At 61.5% G+C, this 18,997-nt stretch overlaps 1 protein-coding gene across 3 annotated transcripts; it reads right to left on the reverse strand.

The window, feature by feature from the left end:
* Positions 1-1,866: 1,866 nt before the first annotated feature.
* Positions 1,867-18,482, reverse strand: LOC138433984 (caldesmon-like). 3 transcript variants are annotated; one of them, XM_069577686.1, is made up of 17 exons: positions 18,024-18,482; positions 10,714-10,827; positions 9,441-9,513; positions 9,219-9,356; positions 8,874-8,957; positions 8,591-8,671; positions 7,510-7,620; positions 7,172-7,215; positions 6,123-6,195; positions 5,901-6,038; positions 5,555-5,638; positions 5,242-5,322; positions 4,728-5,030; positions 4,165-4,246; positions 3,815-3,901; positions 3,521-3,601; positions 1,867-3,348 (listed from the first exon to the last, which is right to left on the reverse strand). In XM_069577686.1, the coding sequence occupies exons 1-16, from the start codon at positions 18,059-18,061 to the stop codon at positions 3,552-3,554; spliced, it is 1,581 nt and encodes a 526-aa protein (XP_069433787.1). In that variant the 5' UTR covers positions 18,062-18,482; the 3' UTR covers positions 1,867-3,348; positions 3,521-3,551. The 3 variants fall into 3 exon arrangements, with proteins under 3 accessions (XP_069433787.1, XP_069433779.1, XP_069433772.1); XM_069577678.1 differs by having other exon boundaries at positions 4,728-5,033; XM_069577671.1 differs by lacking the exons at positions 1,867-3,348; positions 3,521-3,601 and having other exon boundaries at positions 3,833-4,246; positions 4,728-5,033.
* Positions 18,483-18,997: the final 515 nt, after the last annotated feature.

The following is an 18,997-nucleotide window of genomic DNA, read 5'->3' on the forward strand; positions in this document are numbered from 1 at the left end:
GATGAGTAACCTAGATAGATCTTCAAGGTTCCCTGGTCTAGAGGGGGTCTTGTCCTTCTGTTGTTTTCATAGGCACTAAACACAGAGTTCAGAGTTCACTGGAAAGGTGGCTGAGCATGATCAGCATGAACAGGCCTAAGATGGAGTCCAGGCCCTATGAATTCCTTCATCTGGGGTGTGGCCCAGCCCTGCATCTGCCTGGAAGGGCCTCCAGGGTCCCTGGTCCCCTGGCTGCTTCTGGTGGGCAGGCTTTCTCAGCAGTTCTGACAGCTTCTGAACCCCATGGAGGAGAATGTGGCCACGAGGACTGTTCTGACTGGTGTGGGCACCCACGGCCCGGCTCTGCTCCCCGGTGAGGGGGGGAGGACCTGCCCAGGATGGGGTAGGGGCTCCCCGCCTAGAGGGAGGAGGTGCCAGGAAGGGGAGTCCCCGAGGGTCGGAACATCATTTCATTTAGAGGCCTGGCCTCTCCATCCTACAGAGGAGGAAAGAGACCCAGGGAGGGACAGCTATTCACCCAAGATCTTCCACCCACCCCAGGCCTTCAGTGGGACGTCTGTGATTCACACCGGAGTCTCCAGCCTCAGGCTAAGGGTCCGTTAAACTAGGTTCAGGGAGTTATCTCTGAGACTCCGCCCTCTAAAGCTCCCGAGGGAAGCGGGCCTCTCCCAGCTCTGACACCCAGTCAGAGTGGACACTGCGACTTCGGACAGAGGGCCCAGACTACAGGGCATGCCTCTGCTCTTAGAGCCTGCCCCAGTCTTACCCAGAACAGGAGCTGCCAATGGGTCTTGTGGTGTCTGCTCTGCCCTGTGGGGTCTGGGCGAGGGCAGGGGCTGGACAGGCTTTAAACAGGCCCGCGGCCTGGTGGTGGGAGAAATGTGTGCGGGAGTCAGGCTGAAGGTGGTGGGGGCAGGGGGGGAGGGGGTGTTGGCTGCTATTTTGGCAGGTGCCAGGGACAGGGCTAAGGGAACATGTACCCCAGGCCATATAAGCACATGTGGTCTTCCAGCTGCTCAGATAAACTATTTAAAACCAGGACAGCCATGCAGGGGACAGGAGAGAGCAGGCACATAACACAAGCCAGCTGTCTGTCCTGAAAACCCCAATAAAGCAGATGCCAGCAGTCAGGAAGGCAGGTTGGGGCAGAAGCTCAGCTGTGGTGATATGTGGACAAGGGTGCTTCCAGGCTACTGGCTCCTCTAGCAGGTGAACACCCTTAGTGGGGAGGCAGGCTCTGGCGGCCTCAGTGAGCACACCTACAGAGGGGTCTGCTTGCCCCCTAAGCCACGTGGCAAGCCCTCCCCCACTGGGCAGGGAGTAGACCCACTGCAGGGTATCAAATTCAAGGTCAAACTTCCAGCAAAGAGCAAGGGTTCTCTTCAAAGAGGCAGCTGGTTGAGTAGAGGGGTAGGGAAGATGGTTGAAATTCAAGACACGACAGCTTAAAATTACAATCTGCTAAACCCACTAGAATACAATGTCCACGCGGCCAGCACACGGGCCTTGCATTTGCTTGTACGCCTGTGTCTGCGGCCTCCAGCACAGCACCTGTGTCATGGAAGGGCTCGGGACAGGACAAAGAAGAGGAAGCAAACCTGGGATAGGCCTGCTCTCTGAATTCTCAGGGCCCCTGTCCTGCCCAACTCCTCCTGGGCCCTGAGCCCCGGCCCTGCCAAGGGCCGCCTGTGGTGATGCACGCTCCTCTCTGTGGGCAACGATAGCCTCTCCCCACTTTCCCCCTCGCCTGACCCACGTCCCACCCCTCCTCAACTTTGTTGCCTGGGGAGCCCCAGGCCCCATCCAACACGCGCTCCTCACCTGCTCTTCTATTGACCTGGCCCAGTCTCAGCTGAGGCTGTCCTTCCACGGTCCCCGGGGGCCTCTGAGCCCAGTGGCCCTTCCCGTACCAGTAGATCCGGGGCAAGACCGGCTGAAGCCAGGAGCCAGCAGCTGGCACCGGGGGACAGTGAGCAGCCAGGCTGCCACCCGCTCTCCTGGTCTGGCTCCCGGGAGCCCAGCCAGGCTTTGTGTCCTGCCCCGAAATCTGCAATTTAGGAACCGCTTTTCCTACACCTTCCCTTAACTCAAGCTACTTCAGTGGGTGCCTTGTAAGCTCAAAAGTCCTTCAAATGGGACAGAATTTGCTTCTGTGGATGCTTGGGAGAGGGCTCTGGCACCCGAGGCCCCACAGGAAAAGCCTGGCAGGTTCCAGGCATCCGTGGCCTGACTGTGTGTGGGATCCAGGGGCCATCCTAAGGCAGGATGGACTAACTCAGAGCACAGGCGGCCGTCACTGCAGCCGCCACAGCTGGCCTGCCCTGGACGCCCTGCCCTTGCCCACGAGGGGAAGTCACCTCTCAGAGCTAACAGCAGATGAGGGACAAGAACGCAGAGACCGTGCCCGCGGCCCTGGGGACCCACAGGAGGCCTGGCACAGGAGGCGGGCGTGGTCAGGCGGGTGCCCGGGCTGTGTGCTGTCCTCACACATCGCCCTGAGGTTGCCCTGGGCGTGCGTCCCCCCTCCCCCCCGGAAGGGTGAATGCAGGGCCTTCGTGTGTAGAGTGAGTGCAAGAGGGTGGGCAGTGTGGTGCTGCCCTCTGCACCCTTCCCAGGAAGCCCCAGTGGGCACTGAGGGCTCCCCCCGGGGGCAACAGCACCAGCCACACAGAGCACGCAGAGCTGACGGCACCAGGCTGGCTCTGGCTGCTTGGTCTACACACAGCTCAGCGTCCCCTCTGGCCCAGGAGGGCAGGGGAGAGGAGATCTAGGTGTGGGGGCAAGTGTGCTGGGCTGTGGCCACAGAGGCTGCCGTCAGACAAATACCTGCCCCGCTCGAGCCCCCACAGCCAGAACATCATCCCCACACTGTTTAGCCTCCACTGAAAAGCAAAGCTTCTGGAAAGAATGATTTTTAAGGAATTATTGGTCACACCTGAGAGTGAATGAGTTTATCAGCTCTTTCCTGAGTGTGGGGAGGGGCACAGGATGGGTTAGCCAGGACAGCAGGTGGGGTGTGAAGGGGAGCAAGGCAGGGCCTGGGAGAGGTCAGCATGGCTCCTCCAGCCTGGCAGGCAGCACAAGGACAGTGGGGGCCAGCCTGGGAGAGGTGCACGGAGACACTGGTGCGACCTGACGGACCCGGAGGAGGAGGAAGAGCAGGAGTCCACGTGGACAGGGTGGCGAGGCTCTGTGCAGACGCGCAGTGCCCGCAGCAGGACAGGCATGGGGCACACCTGCCCCAGAGGGGCGGGGAGGAAGCTGGCCAGCATCCTCCCAGGTCCAGTGTGGAAAGTGGGTGGGAGAGGCAGCCAGCGTGGCTGCTGGCCTGAGACTGGCTCCTCACACCTGCGGGACCAAGGGCGGTTAGGACAAGGGGGTTCATGGGACGGGGCAGGGACACCCCCTTTTCCCCAGTCCCCCCACGCTGGGCAGGGCCCAGGCCTGCTGTGGAGGAGTGGGCGCCTGCTGGCCCATATTCTCCAGGGATAGCTGCCCCAGCCCCTGGGACCCGACTCACCTTGGCACCCAGTGGGGGCTCTGGCTTCTTCCTACACTGGGGACTCTTGCCAGCTTCCGACTCCTACTGCGTCTCCTGGTTCTGGGCATCAGGACAGAGACCGGGCTCAGGCTGCTGCAGAGTCCCCTGGCCCGTCCCTTCCTGGGGGAGGACTCCAGGCCCTCCTTCCGCCCTCTGACCCACAGGCTTCCCCACAGCCATCCCGCATGCAGAGCTTATCCACTATGCTTGGGGCTGTCCCTTCCCTGACAGGTCATTCCACTACGAGAGGCCTGCAAGGGAGATGCGCAGTACCTGTGGGCCCTGCTGTGCTGACTCCTGGGCCCTGCTCATCCACAGGTTGAGCTGTGACTTCTCCACCCCTGAGAGCTGCAAGTTCTCCTGAGGAGAGAGCTCCCACCTTGGGGCCGGGCTGGCATCTCTAGAGGGCCCCCCTCCCCACATCTACACAGCCAGGCCATAGGACCCTCCCCCAGAGCTGTGTGAACAGCTGGGCTGGGGGCTCAGCAAGAAGCATGGCCGGGCCCTCGAGTCCGCCAGACAGACGCAGGAAAGCATGGAACTGTCCTGCAGTGCCCAGGCTTCAGCTCTGCAGACCCCAGGCTCAGCGGTCTGCAGACGCCTGGCAGGCCCAAGCCACTCACCTTGTCGCTGGAGGCTGGGCCCTCGGCTCTGGCCCACCAGTGAGGGGGACTTGGCCTCCGCCTCCGTGCTGGGGCTGCTCACCTGGACGGAGCAGGGGGCGAGTCATGCGGGAGGACAGGCAGCCCGGAGCCCCCGCAGGCCAGGCTCACACCATCAGCCATGGAGCAGTGGCAGCAGGCCGGTCCTCTGCCCCCGCCTGCTGCCTCGGCTGTGGGGGTACAGGCCTAGGGCCAGGCCAGTGGACAGGGCTTCCAGGGATGGGGGAGCTTCTAGAAGCATCTGAGGCTTCCCTGGAGTCTGGGCCTGGGGTGAGGGTGTGGTGTGGCTGCCAGGTGAGACCCCATCCCAGTCCCCTGTCCTGTGGGCAGCAGAGCAGGCAGGGAGGGGAGACAGAGCTGGGGCCGGCCTGGAGGGAGGAGGACAGGAGAAAGGGAGGAAGCCAGAGACACCGGGAGGACAGCAGATGGGAGGACAGGAGACAGGGAGGCCGCCAGAGATGCCAGGAGGACAGGGAGGCCACCAGAGATGCCGGGAGGACAGGGAGGTGGGGGGCACCGTGCACCTGCAGAGTGACAGGCGGGAGGCCACCAGCCCGGGGCAGAGGCCCCGCCGAAGATTCAGGCTCCTTCTCAGGCCCAGTGCCCTGCAGCCTCCTGGGGCTGGACGGGTACTCTGCTGAGGCTGAGTGCTCCCAGTCCTGAGGCCACACTGGGGCCATGGCCCTGCCTGGGGCCGGCTGCATCTCGGGGACTGGGGTCTTCTCGAAGACGGTGGCTTTCTCAGACACTGGTCTCTTCTCTGAGTCGCTGGCTTTGTCTGGAACTGCCCTCTTTCCTGAGACAGCTCTCTCCTCCAGCACAGAGATCTTCTGGAACATGGAGCATTTACTGGGGCTGGGAGTCTCAGGGTCCAGGCTTGCTTTTGGCTCAAGTGTCTTCTGTGCAGCAGATGGTTTCTAGGAGTCCGCATGTGCCCTGCCCGCCAGCACCCCCTGCCAGGCCTGCCGTGGAGGAGTGGGTGCCTGCTGGCCCACGATCTCCAGGGAGAGCTGCCCAAACCGCTGGGCCCCCACTCACCTCGGCTCCCAGCAGGGCCTCTGGCGTCTTCCTCCACTGGGGCTTGCTGCCAGCTTCCAACTCCCTCTGTGTCTCCTGGTTCTGGGCATCAGGTCAGAGACTGGGCACAGGCTGCTGCAGAGCCCCCTGGCCCGCCCCTTCTCAGGGGAGGACCCCAGGCCCAACTCCTTCCACCCTCTGACCCGCAGGCTTCCACATGGCCGTCCCGCGTGCAGAGCATCTCCACTGCACTCAGGGCTGTCCCTCCCCTGATGGGTCATCCCACTATAAGAGGCCTGCAGGGAGACCGGGGCCAGAGGGGCATATGTGGTACCTGTGGGCCCTGCTGTGCTGACTCCTGGGCCCTGCTCATCCACAGGTTGAGCCGTGACTTCACCCCTGAGAGCTGCAAGTTCTCCTGAGGAGAGAGCTCCCACCTTGGGGCCGGGCTGGCATCTCCAGAGGGGCCCCCTCACCACATCTACACGGCCAGGCCATAGGACCCTCCCCTGGAGCTGTGTGCACAGCTGGGCTGGGGCTCAGCAACAGGCATGGCCGGGCCCTCGAGTCCTCCAGACAGACGCAGGAAAGCATGGAGCTCTCCCACAGTGCCCAGGCTCCAGTTCTGCAGACCCCAGGCTCAGCGGTCTGCAGAGCCCTGGTGCGCCAGGGCCACTCACCTTGCAGCTAGAGGCTGGGTCCTCTTGGCTCTGGCCCACCTGCTCCTTTTCGAAAAGGTGGCGCTTGCTGGTGACATCCACGGGAGCCACGGGAAACTCAGTGTGGAATGGGTTTGCATACCTGATAGACTCTGATCTCTGGGAGCAGAGAGCACAGGCCGTTGACTCTGGAGGCTGAGGCCCCTGGCATGCCCAGCACACTCCAGGGCCCGGCCCTCTCACCTGTATGGCCGAGAGGTATTGCTCCACCTTCAGGCCTAATTTGACCGAGCTGGCCGGGAGCCTCATGCTGGTGCTGCAGGGCAGGAAGACAGGGCGAGACTAAGCAGGTGAGTCCTTCCCACCCATGGGACACTGGGCCTGCCCCTGTGCCCCACCTCACTCTGGCAAAGAGAATGTGGCCTCTGTACACAGACGGTGGGGGCTCCCTGTCCTCCCAAGACACGGTCCTTTTGGCAGGACCCCCAGGCCAGAAACAGCTGCTATCCCTGTGATGTGGAGTCAGTCCCGCCTCAGACGCTGCTCCCCTCTCTCCACCTTCCACCCTCCCGAACCCCAGGCTCCCCTTTCCAGATCAACCCCATCCTGCCCTCAGGCACAGGCAGCATGAAAGGCCCATGACCTGGGTCTGATGCCCTCCTGAACCTGGTGCCCCAACCCTGCTCCCCGTGCTGCCACGCAGGCTAGCTGGCCTCCATGTGGACTCTGTTCCAAGCCCCTCCACTTGCCGACCCTCCGTCCAGAGCTGCCTGCAGTGCTCTCCCCACTTCACATCCCCTGATGCCCTCCGCCCCCTGCCATCGCCCTGGTGTCTCATAGAATTCTCCCCACCTCATGCTCCCTGACGCTCGCCATATTCTGCCCTCACCCCACTCTCGCAGGCTGAGCTCCCTTGACTGCAAGGGGCTCCAGCCCTCGGTTCCTGTCCTGAACCCCTGGGACCTCTGAGCCCTGTGGTTCCTGCGTGTCTCACTCTGAAGCAAAGGCAGCAACTCCCTCATCCACTGTGTGCCCCACGTCCCCAAGCCTCGCCCAGGACTGCTGGTCTCAGAGACAGTCTTGGGGCAGATGGTGCAGCCTGCGTGCATGAATCCCCAGTGCTTGACTCAAACGACCCCAGCACACCCACTCGCCCCCACCCCGCCCCCGGCAACCCATGGCCCAGGACGTCCCCTCCCACCCGCCTTCTCCAGGCAGCTTGACCCTCCCCTTGCTGCACCTCATGCCTCAGCCCCACATCAGATAGAGCCCCAGGGCCCCCAGGCCCTGACCTGCGGGTTAAGGCCGCCTCTGAGCTATCTCTCCGGGGGCTCATCTGGAAAGAGAAGAAAGGTGCCAGTGAGCCGGGTCCGTGGCAGCCACAGCCTCCACAAGGGAGGACTTGCCTCTCAGAACACAGCCCACCCTGGGTTCTCGCCTGCACTCTTCTCTACACAGACCCCAGCCACACCCCCATGAAAGGCTTGCCTTGGGCCTGGGGCATGGCCCCTCCCATCAAGCCAGGTCAACAGCCCCTCCTTGATGCCCCCAGATCTTCTCAGGGTGCCTCCTGCCTGCCACCCCACTGCCCCGAGCCCTGCAGTGAGGGGCCCACAGCAGCCAGGCTCACCCTGAAGGAGATGGTGTGGGGGCTGGAATGCTGCAGGCTGCTGCTGAAGGTGGGCAAAGCCACTGTTGGCGAGGGGGACTTGGCCTCTGCCTCCGTGCTGGGGCTGCTCACCTGGACGGAGCAGGGAGCAAGTCATGCGGGAGAACAGGCAGCCTGGAGCCCCCACAGGCCCGGCTCACCCTAGCAGCAAGGGGCGGTGGCAGCAGGCTGGTCCTCTGCTCCCGCCTGCTGCCTCGTCTGTGGAGGTGCAGCCGCAGGCTCAGGGCCAGGCCAGTGGACAGGGTTTCCAGGGATGGGGGAGCTCCTAGAAGCATCTGAGGCTTCCCTGGAGTCTGGGCCTGGGATGAGGGTGTGGTGTGGCTGCCAGGTGAGACCCCATCCCAGTCCCCTGTCCTGTGGGCAGCAGAGCAGGCAGGGAGGGGAGACAGAGCTGGGGCCGGCCTGGAGGGAGGAGGACAGGAGAAAGGGAGGAAGCCAGAGACACCGGGAGGACAGCAGATGGGAGGACAGGAGACAGGGAGGCAGCCAGAGATGCCGGGAGGACAGGGAGGTGGGGGGGGCACCGTGCACCAGCAGAGTGACAGGTGGGAGGCTGTCAGCCTGGGGCAGAGGCCCCGCCGAAGATTCAGGCTCCTTCTCAGGCCCAGTGCCCCGCTGCCTCGTGGGGCTGGACGGGTACTCTGCTGAGGCTGAGTGCTCCCAGTCCTGGGGCCACACTGGGGCCATGGCACTGCCTGGGGCCAGCTGCATCTCGGGGACTGGGGTTTTCTCGAAGACGGTGGCTTTCTCAGACACTGGTCTCTTCTGAGTCGCTGGCTTTGCCTGGAACTGCCCTCTTTCCTGAGATAGCTCTCTCCTCCAGCACAGAGATTTTTGGAACATGGAGCATTTACTGGGGCTGGGAGTCTCAGGGTCTAGGCTTCCTTCTGGATCAAGTGTCTTCCGTGCAGCAGACGGCTTCTAGGAGCCTGCATGTGCCCTGCCTGCCAGGCCCCCATGCCAGGCCTGCCGTGGAGGAGTGGGTGCCTGCTGGCCAACGTTCTCCAGGGAGAGCTGCCCAAACCGCTGGGCCCCCACTCACCTCGGCACCCAGCGGGGCCTCTGGCGTCTTCCTCCACTGGGGCTTGCTGCCAGCTTCCAACTCCCTCTGTGTCTCCTGGTTCTGGGCATTGGGACAGAGACCGGGCTCAGGCTGCTGCAGAGCCCCTGGCCCAACTCCTTCCACCCTCTGACCCGCAGGCTTCCACATGGCCGTCCCGCGTGCAGAGCATCTCCACTGCACTCAGGGCTGTCCCTCCCCTGATGGGTCATCCCACTATGAGAGGCCTGCAGGGAGACTGGGGCCAGAGGGGCATATGTGGTACCTGTGGGCCCTGCTGTGCTGACTCCTGGGCCCTGCTCATCCACAGGTTGAGCCGTGACTTCACCCCTGAGAGCTGCAAGTTCTCCTGAGGAGAGAGCTCCCACCTTGGGGCTGGGCTGGCATCTCCAGAGGGGCCCCCTCACCACATCTACACGGCCAGGCCATAGGACCCTCCCCCGGACCTTTGTGCACAGCTGGGCTGGGGCTCAGCACAGGCATGGCCGAGCCCGTGAGTCCACCAGACAGACGCAGGAAAGCATGGAGCTGTCCCACAGTGCCCAGGCTCCAGTTCTGCAGACCCCAGGCTCAGTGGTCTGCAGATGCCTGGCGGGCCAGAGCCACTCACCTTGTGGCTGGAGGCTGGGTCCTCTTGGCTCTGGCCCAGCAGCTCCTTCTTGAAGAGGTGGCGCTTGCTGGTGACATCCACGGGAGCCACGGGAAACTCAGTGTGGAATGGGTTTGCATACATGACGGACTCTGATCTCTGGGAGCAGAGAGCACAGGCCGCTGATCCTGGAGGCTGAGGCCCCTGGCACGCCTAGCACACTCCAGGGCCCGGCCCTCTCACCTGTATGGCCGAGAGGTATTGCTCCACCTTCAGGCCTAATTTGACCGAGCTGGCCGGGAGCCTCATTCTGGTGCTGCAGGGCAGGAAGACAGGGCGAGACAAAGCAGGTGAGTCCTTCCCGCCCACGGGACACTGGGCCTGCCCCTGTGCCCCACCTCACTCTGGCAAAGAGAATGTGGCCTCTGTACACAGACGGTGGGGGCTCCCTGTCCTCCCGAGACATGGTCCATTTGGCAGAAACAGCTGCTGTCCCTGCCCCGTAGAATCAGTCCCGCCTCAGACACTGCTCCCCTCTCTCCACCTTCCACACCCTGGCCCCCAGGAACCCCATCCTGCCTTCAGGCACAGGCAGCGTGAAAGGCTCATGACCTGGGTCTGATGCCCTCCTGAACCTGCTGCTCCCCATGCTGCTCCGCTGGCTGGCTGGCCTCCATGTGGACTCCGCTCCAAGCCCCTCCACTTGCCAACCCTCCGTCCAGTGCTGCCTGCATAGCTCTCCCCACCTCACGCCTGTAGGGTGCAACCACTCCATTTTCAACAAATACCTCTTCTCTGTCAGGCCCTGCCATTTACAGATGAGGAGCAAAGACAGGCAAGGCGCTGGCCTGAGTCACATGGCAATGGGCACAGGAGCCAGGAGTGGTGCCCAGGCCTCCGTGCCCCCATGGCCACGTGGGTGCAGTGCAGGCCAAATGCCCTGTGCCCCCTCTCCAGGAGCCGGGGAGCCGCACAGGAGGCTGCCCCAAACCTGGGCTGCTACAGAAGGGCCCCTCCTGTGCCTCCACCTGCTCGCCCCAGCTCAGGTGAGTTCACTCGCTGGCTGAGCCTCCTGCCAGATCTGCGAACTGAGCTTGTTCAGAAGTGAGAGGAGATGCGTCCCCCGAGTGGGCCCTGTCCCCGCGGTGAGGCGTGTTGGGGAGCTCAGTCTCGGGGCTAGTGATCAGACCAGCAGCACCTCCTTCCCATCAGAATCCACGGGGGTCCACTAGCAGAAGGGGGCCGGGCTGAAGGGGCATGGTTGGCCCAGGGCCCGAAAACCCCCAGGTCGTGCCCCTGGTGCACGAGCTGTGCACCCACCTGAGAGGCGGGTTAGCACTCTCAGGAGCATGGAAGGATGAGCTAAGCTTATAAAATGCCCAGCAAGAGCGGCCCAGCTCACTCACACTGGTCCTGACTGCTGTCCTGACCAGCCTGGGGCCCACAGAAGGTCAGCCCACTCCCCAGGCAGGGGCAGCTGGTCCATCCTCACTGGGGTCCCACCTCCCACCCGCACCTCTCAGGGGCTGGCAGGTCCTCATCATCCGTGGTGAATCTCAGGTTCCAGAGTCGCCGCCGGCGTTCTCGCTCCTGTTCCTCCTTGTCCTCCAGGGCCCACTGCTGGGTCCGGCTGGTGGGAATGGAGGGTCAGCATAGCCTCAGGGTGACGTCCAGAGCGTCCCCGCTGCTGACATCATGGGTGAGGGGAGCGGCGTGCCGGACTTCACCCTGCACCCCCACTGGAATGGCGGTCCACCCTGCCTGGGCGCCCAGGGAAGTGGCAGGGTGGTCACTGCTCAGCCCGAAGGAGGCAGGTGAACCTGGCAGAGCCCGGCTTTGATCTGAGGCTCTCAGATGAACAGTGACTGAGAAACATCCCAGCTCCCCGGCTCCCCTGGGATGTCCCAGCCCCGCAGACAGAGATCCCAGATGAACCAGCCATCCCCAAAGGGGAACCCTGCATTGCTTCCCTCACTGTCTAGGTGCTCCAGCCTCCTTCACCTCCGAAAACCAGCCTTCCCGTGGGCGGGAGTGAGGGGCAGAGCCTGCCTCTGGCCCCTGGTCACTTAGTCACTCACAGTCACTCACACCGGTCACGCTCCCAGCCATAGTCACTCACAGTCATTCATAGTCATTCTCAGAGCCATAGTCACTCTCATACCGGTCCCCCTCATAGCCACCCCCCAGACCCCGCCTTCCACCATCCTGCCTCCAGCCCCATGTCCCTACAGCACCCTGCCCCAGCCTCCCACCAGTCATCCTCACCCACCTGCCCGCGCACCTACCTCCCCCCAGTGCCCCGCTCCCATTTAGCCAAAGAGCAAAGAATTTCTGAGGAACCAAGCTGGGCTAGCCTCCCACTGGGAACTACAGGGTCACAGATCCACCAACCAAATACTGAGAAAGGGAAGTGAGCCCCACTCTGCACCGGGAGGGAAAGGGCTGGACTGCAGATGGGGGGACAGGACGGCCTGGAGGCCAGAGGCTCGGCCTACTGGGAGGGAGGCCAGGGGCGGGGCCCGCGGGGAGGGAGGCCGAGATTCCCCAGGGGCCACAGGGGAAGCTCCAGGCCATGTGGGCCGGTGCTCCTCTCCAGCAGTCTGGGCCCCGATCAGAAGGGTCCGGGGAAGGCCACCCTCTCGCCTCCCAGCATCACTGCAGGGTAGTAAGGCTCCCGCCTGGTTAGCGCCCAAACCTGTTCCCCAGCCTCTCCGCTGCCGTATTCCTACCGTGGCCTCGCCTGCCTCTACAGAGCCTCACATGCAACCACGGAAGAAGTATCATAGGAGCAGCAGACATGTTACCTGGAGGAAACCCACAAGTTTTACCAACTGAATGACATACAAAACCTATCTAAGAAGCTTCCTAAAGGAAAGAGCCCCCGGACCCTGGGGAGACTTCTGTAGGGCCAGGTCAGACAGCCTGCTTAATCCTCCCACCTAAGGGGGGGTCACTTCCCTGCACCTCCCCAGTCCTCCTTCCTAAAAGGGGCAGGAGCCACACCACCACCCTGACCTCTTCGTTCAGGCCCAGCGTCATGTTCGCTGACCTGGTGTTTAGTAAACTCACGTTTTTTGAGCAGGGCTCCCCGCCTCGTGAACAAAAGGACAGGAGGGACAAAAGACAAGGGGCAGCAGCGCTGGAGGGGACAGAGCTCCAAGGAGCGGGTGTGCTGGTGGAGCCGGCATGTGGGGCAGTGGGGGCAGGGGATGCTGAACTCAGCAGAAGGGGCGCCAGAGCAGGTGCTTGGGGACCAAGGGAGACGCGGGTTCACTCCATGTGTGGGGAACCACTAGGAGACTTAAGTGATGGATTTGGGACACAATTTGAAGGCAGAGTCTACTGGGTTTGCTGGGGGGCTGGATGGGGATGGGGGGCCAGCGAGGCAATGAGAAAAATGAAGGAAAGTGGGCTTGAGCAGCTCCTGGTGGTGCTTTTAGAAGGCTGGGGGCCATCAGGGAGGAGGGTTTCAGTTGATGTCTGCAGCAGTGGTGGTTGGGGGGGGGCAGGAGGACGTGAAGGGTAAGGAGACACTCCCTCGATGGAGGACACAGGAGCCAGCCTGGTGGACCACAGGAAGGGGATGTGCTGAGACAGCAGGAAGGGGCCCACCAGGGCAATGCTGGGCAAAGAGGCTCCCAGACCCTTAGAAAAAGCCCGATTGGACAAGAGTCAACCAGGGGGCTCCAGAAGGTGGAGCTTGTAACGCCCAGCAGCTGAGAAGGTTTAACAAGCAGCAGTATCAGAGATTTGCAAACAAAGTGTGGAGAGCTTGTCCCATGGGGAGAGAAAAGGCCATGGGACAGGGTGCATCCACCACGGTGCCCAGAACATGCATGCCACCAAACGTGGTGCCAGGTACAGGGGGCAGGGTGCTCCTCCTCGTGGGGTCACCAGATCTCTGCCTGACATGTGGGAGCACAAAGGGGCAGCAACCCTAGGCCCCACACTGGTACCTGCCCACACCTGGCTGTCAGCCTCACTGGCGGTGCAGACCTCAGCACCCCTGCCTGTCAGGGCTCAACTCCCCCGAGTGGGTGGGAAGGGCTCCAGCCCAGGCACCACGGCCTTGATCATGGGATGGAAACTGGACCATTCCAGGCCTCTGCCATCACTGACTCCACGGGAATCCACGGCCCCTCCAACCAGACCCTGATGCCCTCGTCCAGGTGAGAAAGGACTCCTGTACGTGGCTTCCCCTGGGTCCACAAGGTCAGCCCTCCCCCTGTGGACCCTCCCTCGAGTCCAGAGTTTGGGGTCAGCCATGCACTGCAGAGATGAGAGTCTACCCCCATCAGGGTGACTGGCCCACAGAACTGGGACTCCCCTGCACACCTGTGGCCAGGTAGGGATGGAACGCCTAGGATTCCTTGGGCCTGAGCAAGCCTGTTCCCACTCAGGCCACTCAGCCCTCAGGGGAGCTGCTGGTTTGTAGGTGGAACCTGGGTCAGACAGCATGTGATCTGTCGGAGCCTAGTCTCAGGGAAGTGACTCACCCCAGACAGCTTCTTGCCCAGAGGGTGGCAGCCTAGGCATCCTGGAGTGACCCCTAGCTGTACACCAAGACCCCACCGCTCACCTCGGTGATGTGGTCACCCCTCAACCACACCCCCCAGCCCAACAGAAACGTTATCTCCACCAAACAAAGAGATACCCTCTTAAGACAAGGAAAGGGAGAGGACAGGAGGGGTGGAGGTCAGGCTTCCAGGGGGGCAGGTGAAGCCCCAGGAATGATTATAAGGTACCCAAAGGCCCAGGGCAGTGCCAAAGAATGTTCAAACTTTTGGACAATTGTATTCATTCCACATGCTGCTAAGGTTATGCTCAAAATCCTTCAAGTTAGGCTTCAACAGGACGTGAACTGTGAGCTTCCAGATTGTGAAACTGGGTTTAGAAAAGTCAGAGGAACCAGAGATCAAACTGCTAACATCTGCTGGATCATAGAGAAAGTAAGGGAATTCCAGAAAAACATCTACTTCTGCTTCATTGACAATGCTAAAGCCTTTGACTGTGTGGATCACAACAAACTGTGGAAAATTCTTTAAGAGATGGGAATACCAGGCCACATTACCTGCCTCCCGAGAAATCTGGATGCAGGTCAGGAAGCAACAGTTAGAACTGGACATTGAACAATGGACTGGTTCAAAATTGGGAAAGGAGTATAACAAGGCTGTATATTATCACCCTTATAACTTATATGCAGACTCTATTAACTTATATCTATAACTTATATGCAGACTATATCATGCAAAATGCAGCTGGATGAATCCCAAGCTGGAATCAAGATTGCCAGGAGAAATATCAACAACATCAGATATGCAGATGATACCATCCTTATGGCAGAAAGTGAAGAGGAACTAAAGAGCCTCTTGATGAGGATAAAAGAGGAGAGTGAAAAACTGGCTTAAAACTCACCATTCAAAAAACGAAACTCATGGCATACAGTCCCATCACTTCATGGCAAATAGATGAAGAAAAGTTGGAAGGAGTGACAGATTTTATTTTCTTGGGCTCCAAAATCACTGTGGAAGGTGACTGTAGCCAAGAAATGAAAAGATGCTTCCTCCTTAAAAGGAAGGCTATAACAGCCGTAGATAGTGCATTGAAAAAACAAAGACACTACTTTGCCAACGAAGGTCCACATAGTCAAAGTTATGATTTTTCCAGTAGTCATGTATGGATGTGAGAGTTAGACCCCAAAGAAGGCTGGGCACCCAAAATTGATGCCTTTGAAATATGGTGCTGGAGAAGACTCTTGAGAATCTCTTAGACAGCAAGGAAATCAAACCAGTCTATCCTGAAGGGAATCAACCCTGAATATTGGAAGGACCAATGTTGAAGCTGAAGCTCCAATACTTTGTCCACCTGTTGGGAAGAGCCAACTTATTGAAAAATATTCTGATGCTTGGAAAGATTGAAGGCAGGAGGAGAAGGGAATGAGAGGATGAGATGGTTGGATGGCATCACCGACTCAACGGACATGAGTTTGAGTAAGCTCTGGAGTTGGTGATGGACAGGGAAGCCTGGACTGCTGTGGTCCATGGGGTTGCAAAGACATGACTGAGGGACTGAACAACAACAAAGGGCCCAGAGCAGTGCTCAGCACTCAGAAGCACACGTGTTTGGTGAATACAGTGACCAGTAAACCAATAAACATAGGAAGCAGTGAGGGCTCTGACATGTGCCTAGACAGCACCGGGTGCTCACAAGCGCCACTGACAGGAGGCCCCCACAACCTTGAGGAATGCAGGGGGGGTCACCTCCTGCAGATGAGGCTTCCAAGGCTCACAGGATCAACAAGGTACCCACGGCAGGATGGCCAGTAAAAGAAGGAACCGAGGTTCCTGGCCAGGGCAGCCTGTTAACCACAGGCCCAGTGCCAGGAAGGATGCCCAGGGAGGCTCCACCTTCTCAGGAGCCCAGGAGCTGAGCAGTCAGAGGGAGTGGGGTGCCTGGGATTCCCCAGGTCAGCTTGAGCTCCGGTACAGACTGGGGAAGCGGGTTTGGGGAGACCCAGCGGCCAACAGCTTGTCCTTTAGAGCGCCAGGGTCAGTGCACGCCAACACCCGGGGGTTTCGAGCCATGGCCACCAACTGAAGCCCCAGCAGCCACCCCCGCTGCCCTCACCACCTAGCTGGCACTTGGACACGCAGCCCTCTCCACTCCAGGCAGGCCTGCCAGCACCCATGCTCCATCCTTAGAGAAAGGGATCTCCTGTTCCCTTCTGTGGTTCAGGAAACTCCCTGCCCCCTGTGCTGGGGAGAGTCAGTTTGGCTCCCTCCCCCAGGTCCTTCTTCCTGAGTCTGCCGTGCCCATGGTCAGCAGCTGAGGGCAGGGGTGTCCCTGCAGGCAGGTTGATCGGCAGAACCTTTCCTTCCTAAGGGAATTGGCACACAGAAATCTGCTGTGTGACAGGTCAAGGCTCAGCTGCCTGGGAAGGGTTAGCAGGGGAGGGCACAGAGGCTGCCCCAGGGCATTCCGTGGAGGCCCAGGTTCAAAGGGCAGGTCATGAAACCCTTGGGAGGGGAAGAGCGGGTGCAGGCCTGACACTAGGCCCTCTGACCCAGGGCTAGTGTGCTGCCCGAGTGGAGCCAGCCTCCCCATGCAAGGGGCCATTGTTGATGGTCAGTGAGGTCCCCTCCAGCCCTGATGGTTTAGGGAGAGGTGCCAGGGAGAACCAGGTGTCTTGGGAGGTGGCAGGGCTGCAGGAGGCCAGGTGGGGAAATGATTAACCCCTCGCTCTGTCCTGGGCACCCGACCCACCATCCAGGGCTGGGCATCTGCATTTTGATCTGGCGCCAAGGATAGGGGGCCCACTGCCCCTCGGCTGCCCACGTGGGCCCTGCCTGGAGCCATGCTCCTCACCCTCTCCTCAATGACCCCATCGTCTCCTGGGAATCTCATTTGACAGTGACTCACAGCCCTTCCCTCTGCCAGCTGGGGCTTGTTCCCGGGAGCGGGGCGGAGGGTCCTGGCTCCAGCTGCCTCCTGGGCAAGCATTGGCAACAGCTGCGGCAGCCCAGAGCCCTGGGGAGGCAGGGCAGCTTCCCCAGGGCACTCGAGCCCATCCCTGCAGCCACAGGAGCCCAGGGCCTCTGAGCAGAGGGCCAGCAAAGACCAGCCCTGCACCATCAGCCTCAATGTACATCTGAGAGGACGCGAACGCCCAAGGCCCAAATGGCGACGTCAGAATCTCCCACCCACCCAGAGTTCTCCGCACTACGCATGACCCACACACACCCGAACACAGACAGTCCCCGCTTGGAAACACAGACACTCACGCATCAGTCCCACACAGAGTCCAAGACCTTGACTACCAGCCCCACCCTCTGCACAGACCTTCCCTAGGTGTGACTGGGCTCTGAGATGCTGGGCCCCCATCCAGAGCACCAAGCACCTCCTTTCTCGGGGCATATCCTCCCCTCTCCAGACCCCACAGGCCTCTCCAGACCCCACAGGCCTCTGCTGTAGAGAAGTGAGGACAGAGAGTCCAGGGGGACCCCAGCCCTGGTAGAGGAGGTGCTGCCATGCCGGTTCCCTGGAGCTTGGGGTCCTTGTAGGGTTGGGGGGAGGGGAGGGTCAAGATCCGGATGGGAGGGTCTGCCCACACCTGCAGAGGCAGCCTGGCCTCACCACCCAAACGCCTGCCTGGGGCCAATTTCTATCAGCGAGAGCCTTCGGGTCAAGGAGTAGGGGCCCACGCAGCTGCTGCCCATCCACTACATGGGCCTCAGTCTTCTGGGGGTGGTGTCAGGGGGTCAGGAGATGCTCTTGGGGGGGGCCTCAAGCGGAGTTCAGGAGTCACCAATTACATGAGGGTGCTGCTTCCTGGACACCCACCCCCCAGGCTTCTCTGACCCTGACTAGATGTTCAGCAGACAACGATGAGACACCCAGTCCCTGGACCCTTTGAAGGCCCCACTCGTGAGTGAAGACTGAAGCACAGAGAGGGAGAGCGCCAAGCGTGAAGTTCCCCAGCGCTGACAGCACCCCGAAACACTGTGCCCAGAGCCTGAGCCCATCCCTGGGAGGGCACCTGCCGGCTCGGCCTACTCACTGACCCTGCGAGGCAGTGTGGCCGCCTCTTCCCGGGAGGGGCCTCTCAGACTTTTCAGAGAAAGACAAGCAGTCAGGGGCGGCTCAGAAGCTGAGAATTGACCGTTTACCTCCTGAACGCCTCCCCAGCGCCCAGAGCGGCCTCTCTGGGCTAGACATGCAGCCTGCTCGGGCCAGCGTCCACAAGGAGTAAGGAGAGCCGGGACCCCGGGGGCTGCACGGTGCGACCCCGAGCCTGTGGCCCCCGGAGCAGTCAGGACCCCGGCTCACCTGGACAGAGGGGCCGAGCTCTTCCTTCTATCTGACATGCCGCCAGACCGCCGCGCGTCCGGTCCGCTCCGCGCCGCCCCGCGTCCCGCCGGCGGCGCAGGTAGGCTCACCTGGCCTCTTATCTTGGGCCGCGCGCGCGCGCAGCCGCCCCGCCTGCCGCCTCAGATTGGCCTGCGGGTGCGGGCGTCGCGGACGGAGCCTCCCCGGTCCCCACCCTGGCTTCCCGGGGGTCGCCGCACCGAGGGACAGACGGATGGTTCGACGGGCTGACATGTGCCCAGGCCGCGTGGGGTGGGTCGGCAGCCCAGGGTGGGGACCAAGACTTCCTGCTTGGATCCTGTCTAATCAGCCCGCCGGGCCGCCCCCTCCCGCGTGTGCCCAACCGGGAGTGGCGTGCCCCGGGTCAAGCCTGCTCTCGGCCCGCCGACAGGCTGGATTGGACAACGGGAAATTCAGCTGGGAAACGGGCGGGCAGGCGGGCATCTTGCATGGAGGCTCCTGGGTCCGGAGCCACAGCTCTCCTCAGGAGCTTGCGGGGCGCGGAAAACTGCGGGCACGCCCGGTGCAAAGCCCGCCCCTCCAGAAAGAAGAGCCGGGATCCCTTCTGCACACGCAGCGCTCATTGCTCCGAAGAAACCAAGGCTTCAGAGGCGCGCTTGGACTTAGGGCTGGCGGGGCAGGGGGTTGAACCCGGCCGGCTTCCCCACGGGGAACAGCGAACAGGGGAGTAGCGCGGGAACTCTGGAGCGAGTGAGGTACCACCTGGTTCCCTTTAGGTGCACGTGCGACTGCGAGCGCCTCCCATCCAGCAGGACCTCAGGGGACCAGGGAGGGTCAGTGCCTACCAGAGGAATCTTGTCTTCCCTGCGCACCAGAGCTGTTGCCGCTCCCAGAGGAAGGAGGTGCAACCCCCGACACCAGTAGAAGACAGGTGCAGGAGGGCTGGAAATGACACGGTCTGCTGGGTCTCGCTG

This window comes from Ovis canadensis, chromosome 1 (genome assembly GCF_042477335.2).
Source record: "Ovis canadensis isolate MfBH-ARS-UI-01 breed Bighorn chromosome 1, ARS-UI_OviCan_v2, whole genome shotgun sequence".
Classification (NCBI taxonomy): domain Eukaryota; kingdom Metazoa; phylum Chordata; class Mammalia; order Artiodactyla; family Bovidae; genus Ovis; species Ovis canadensis.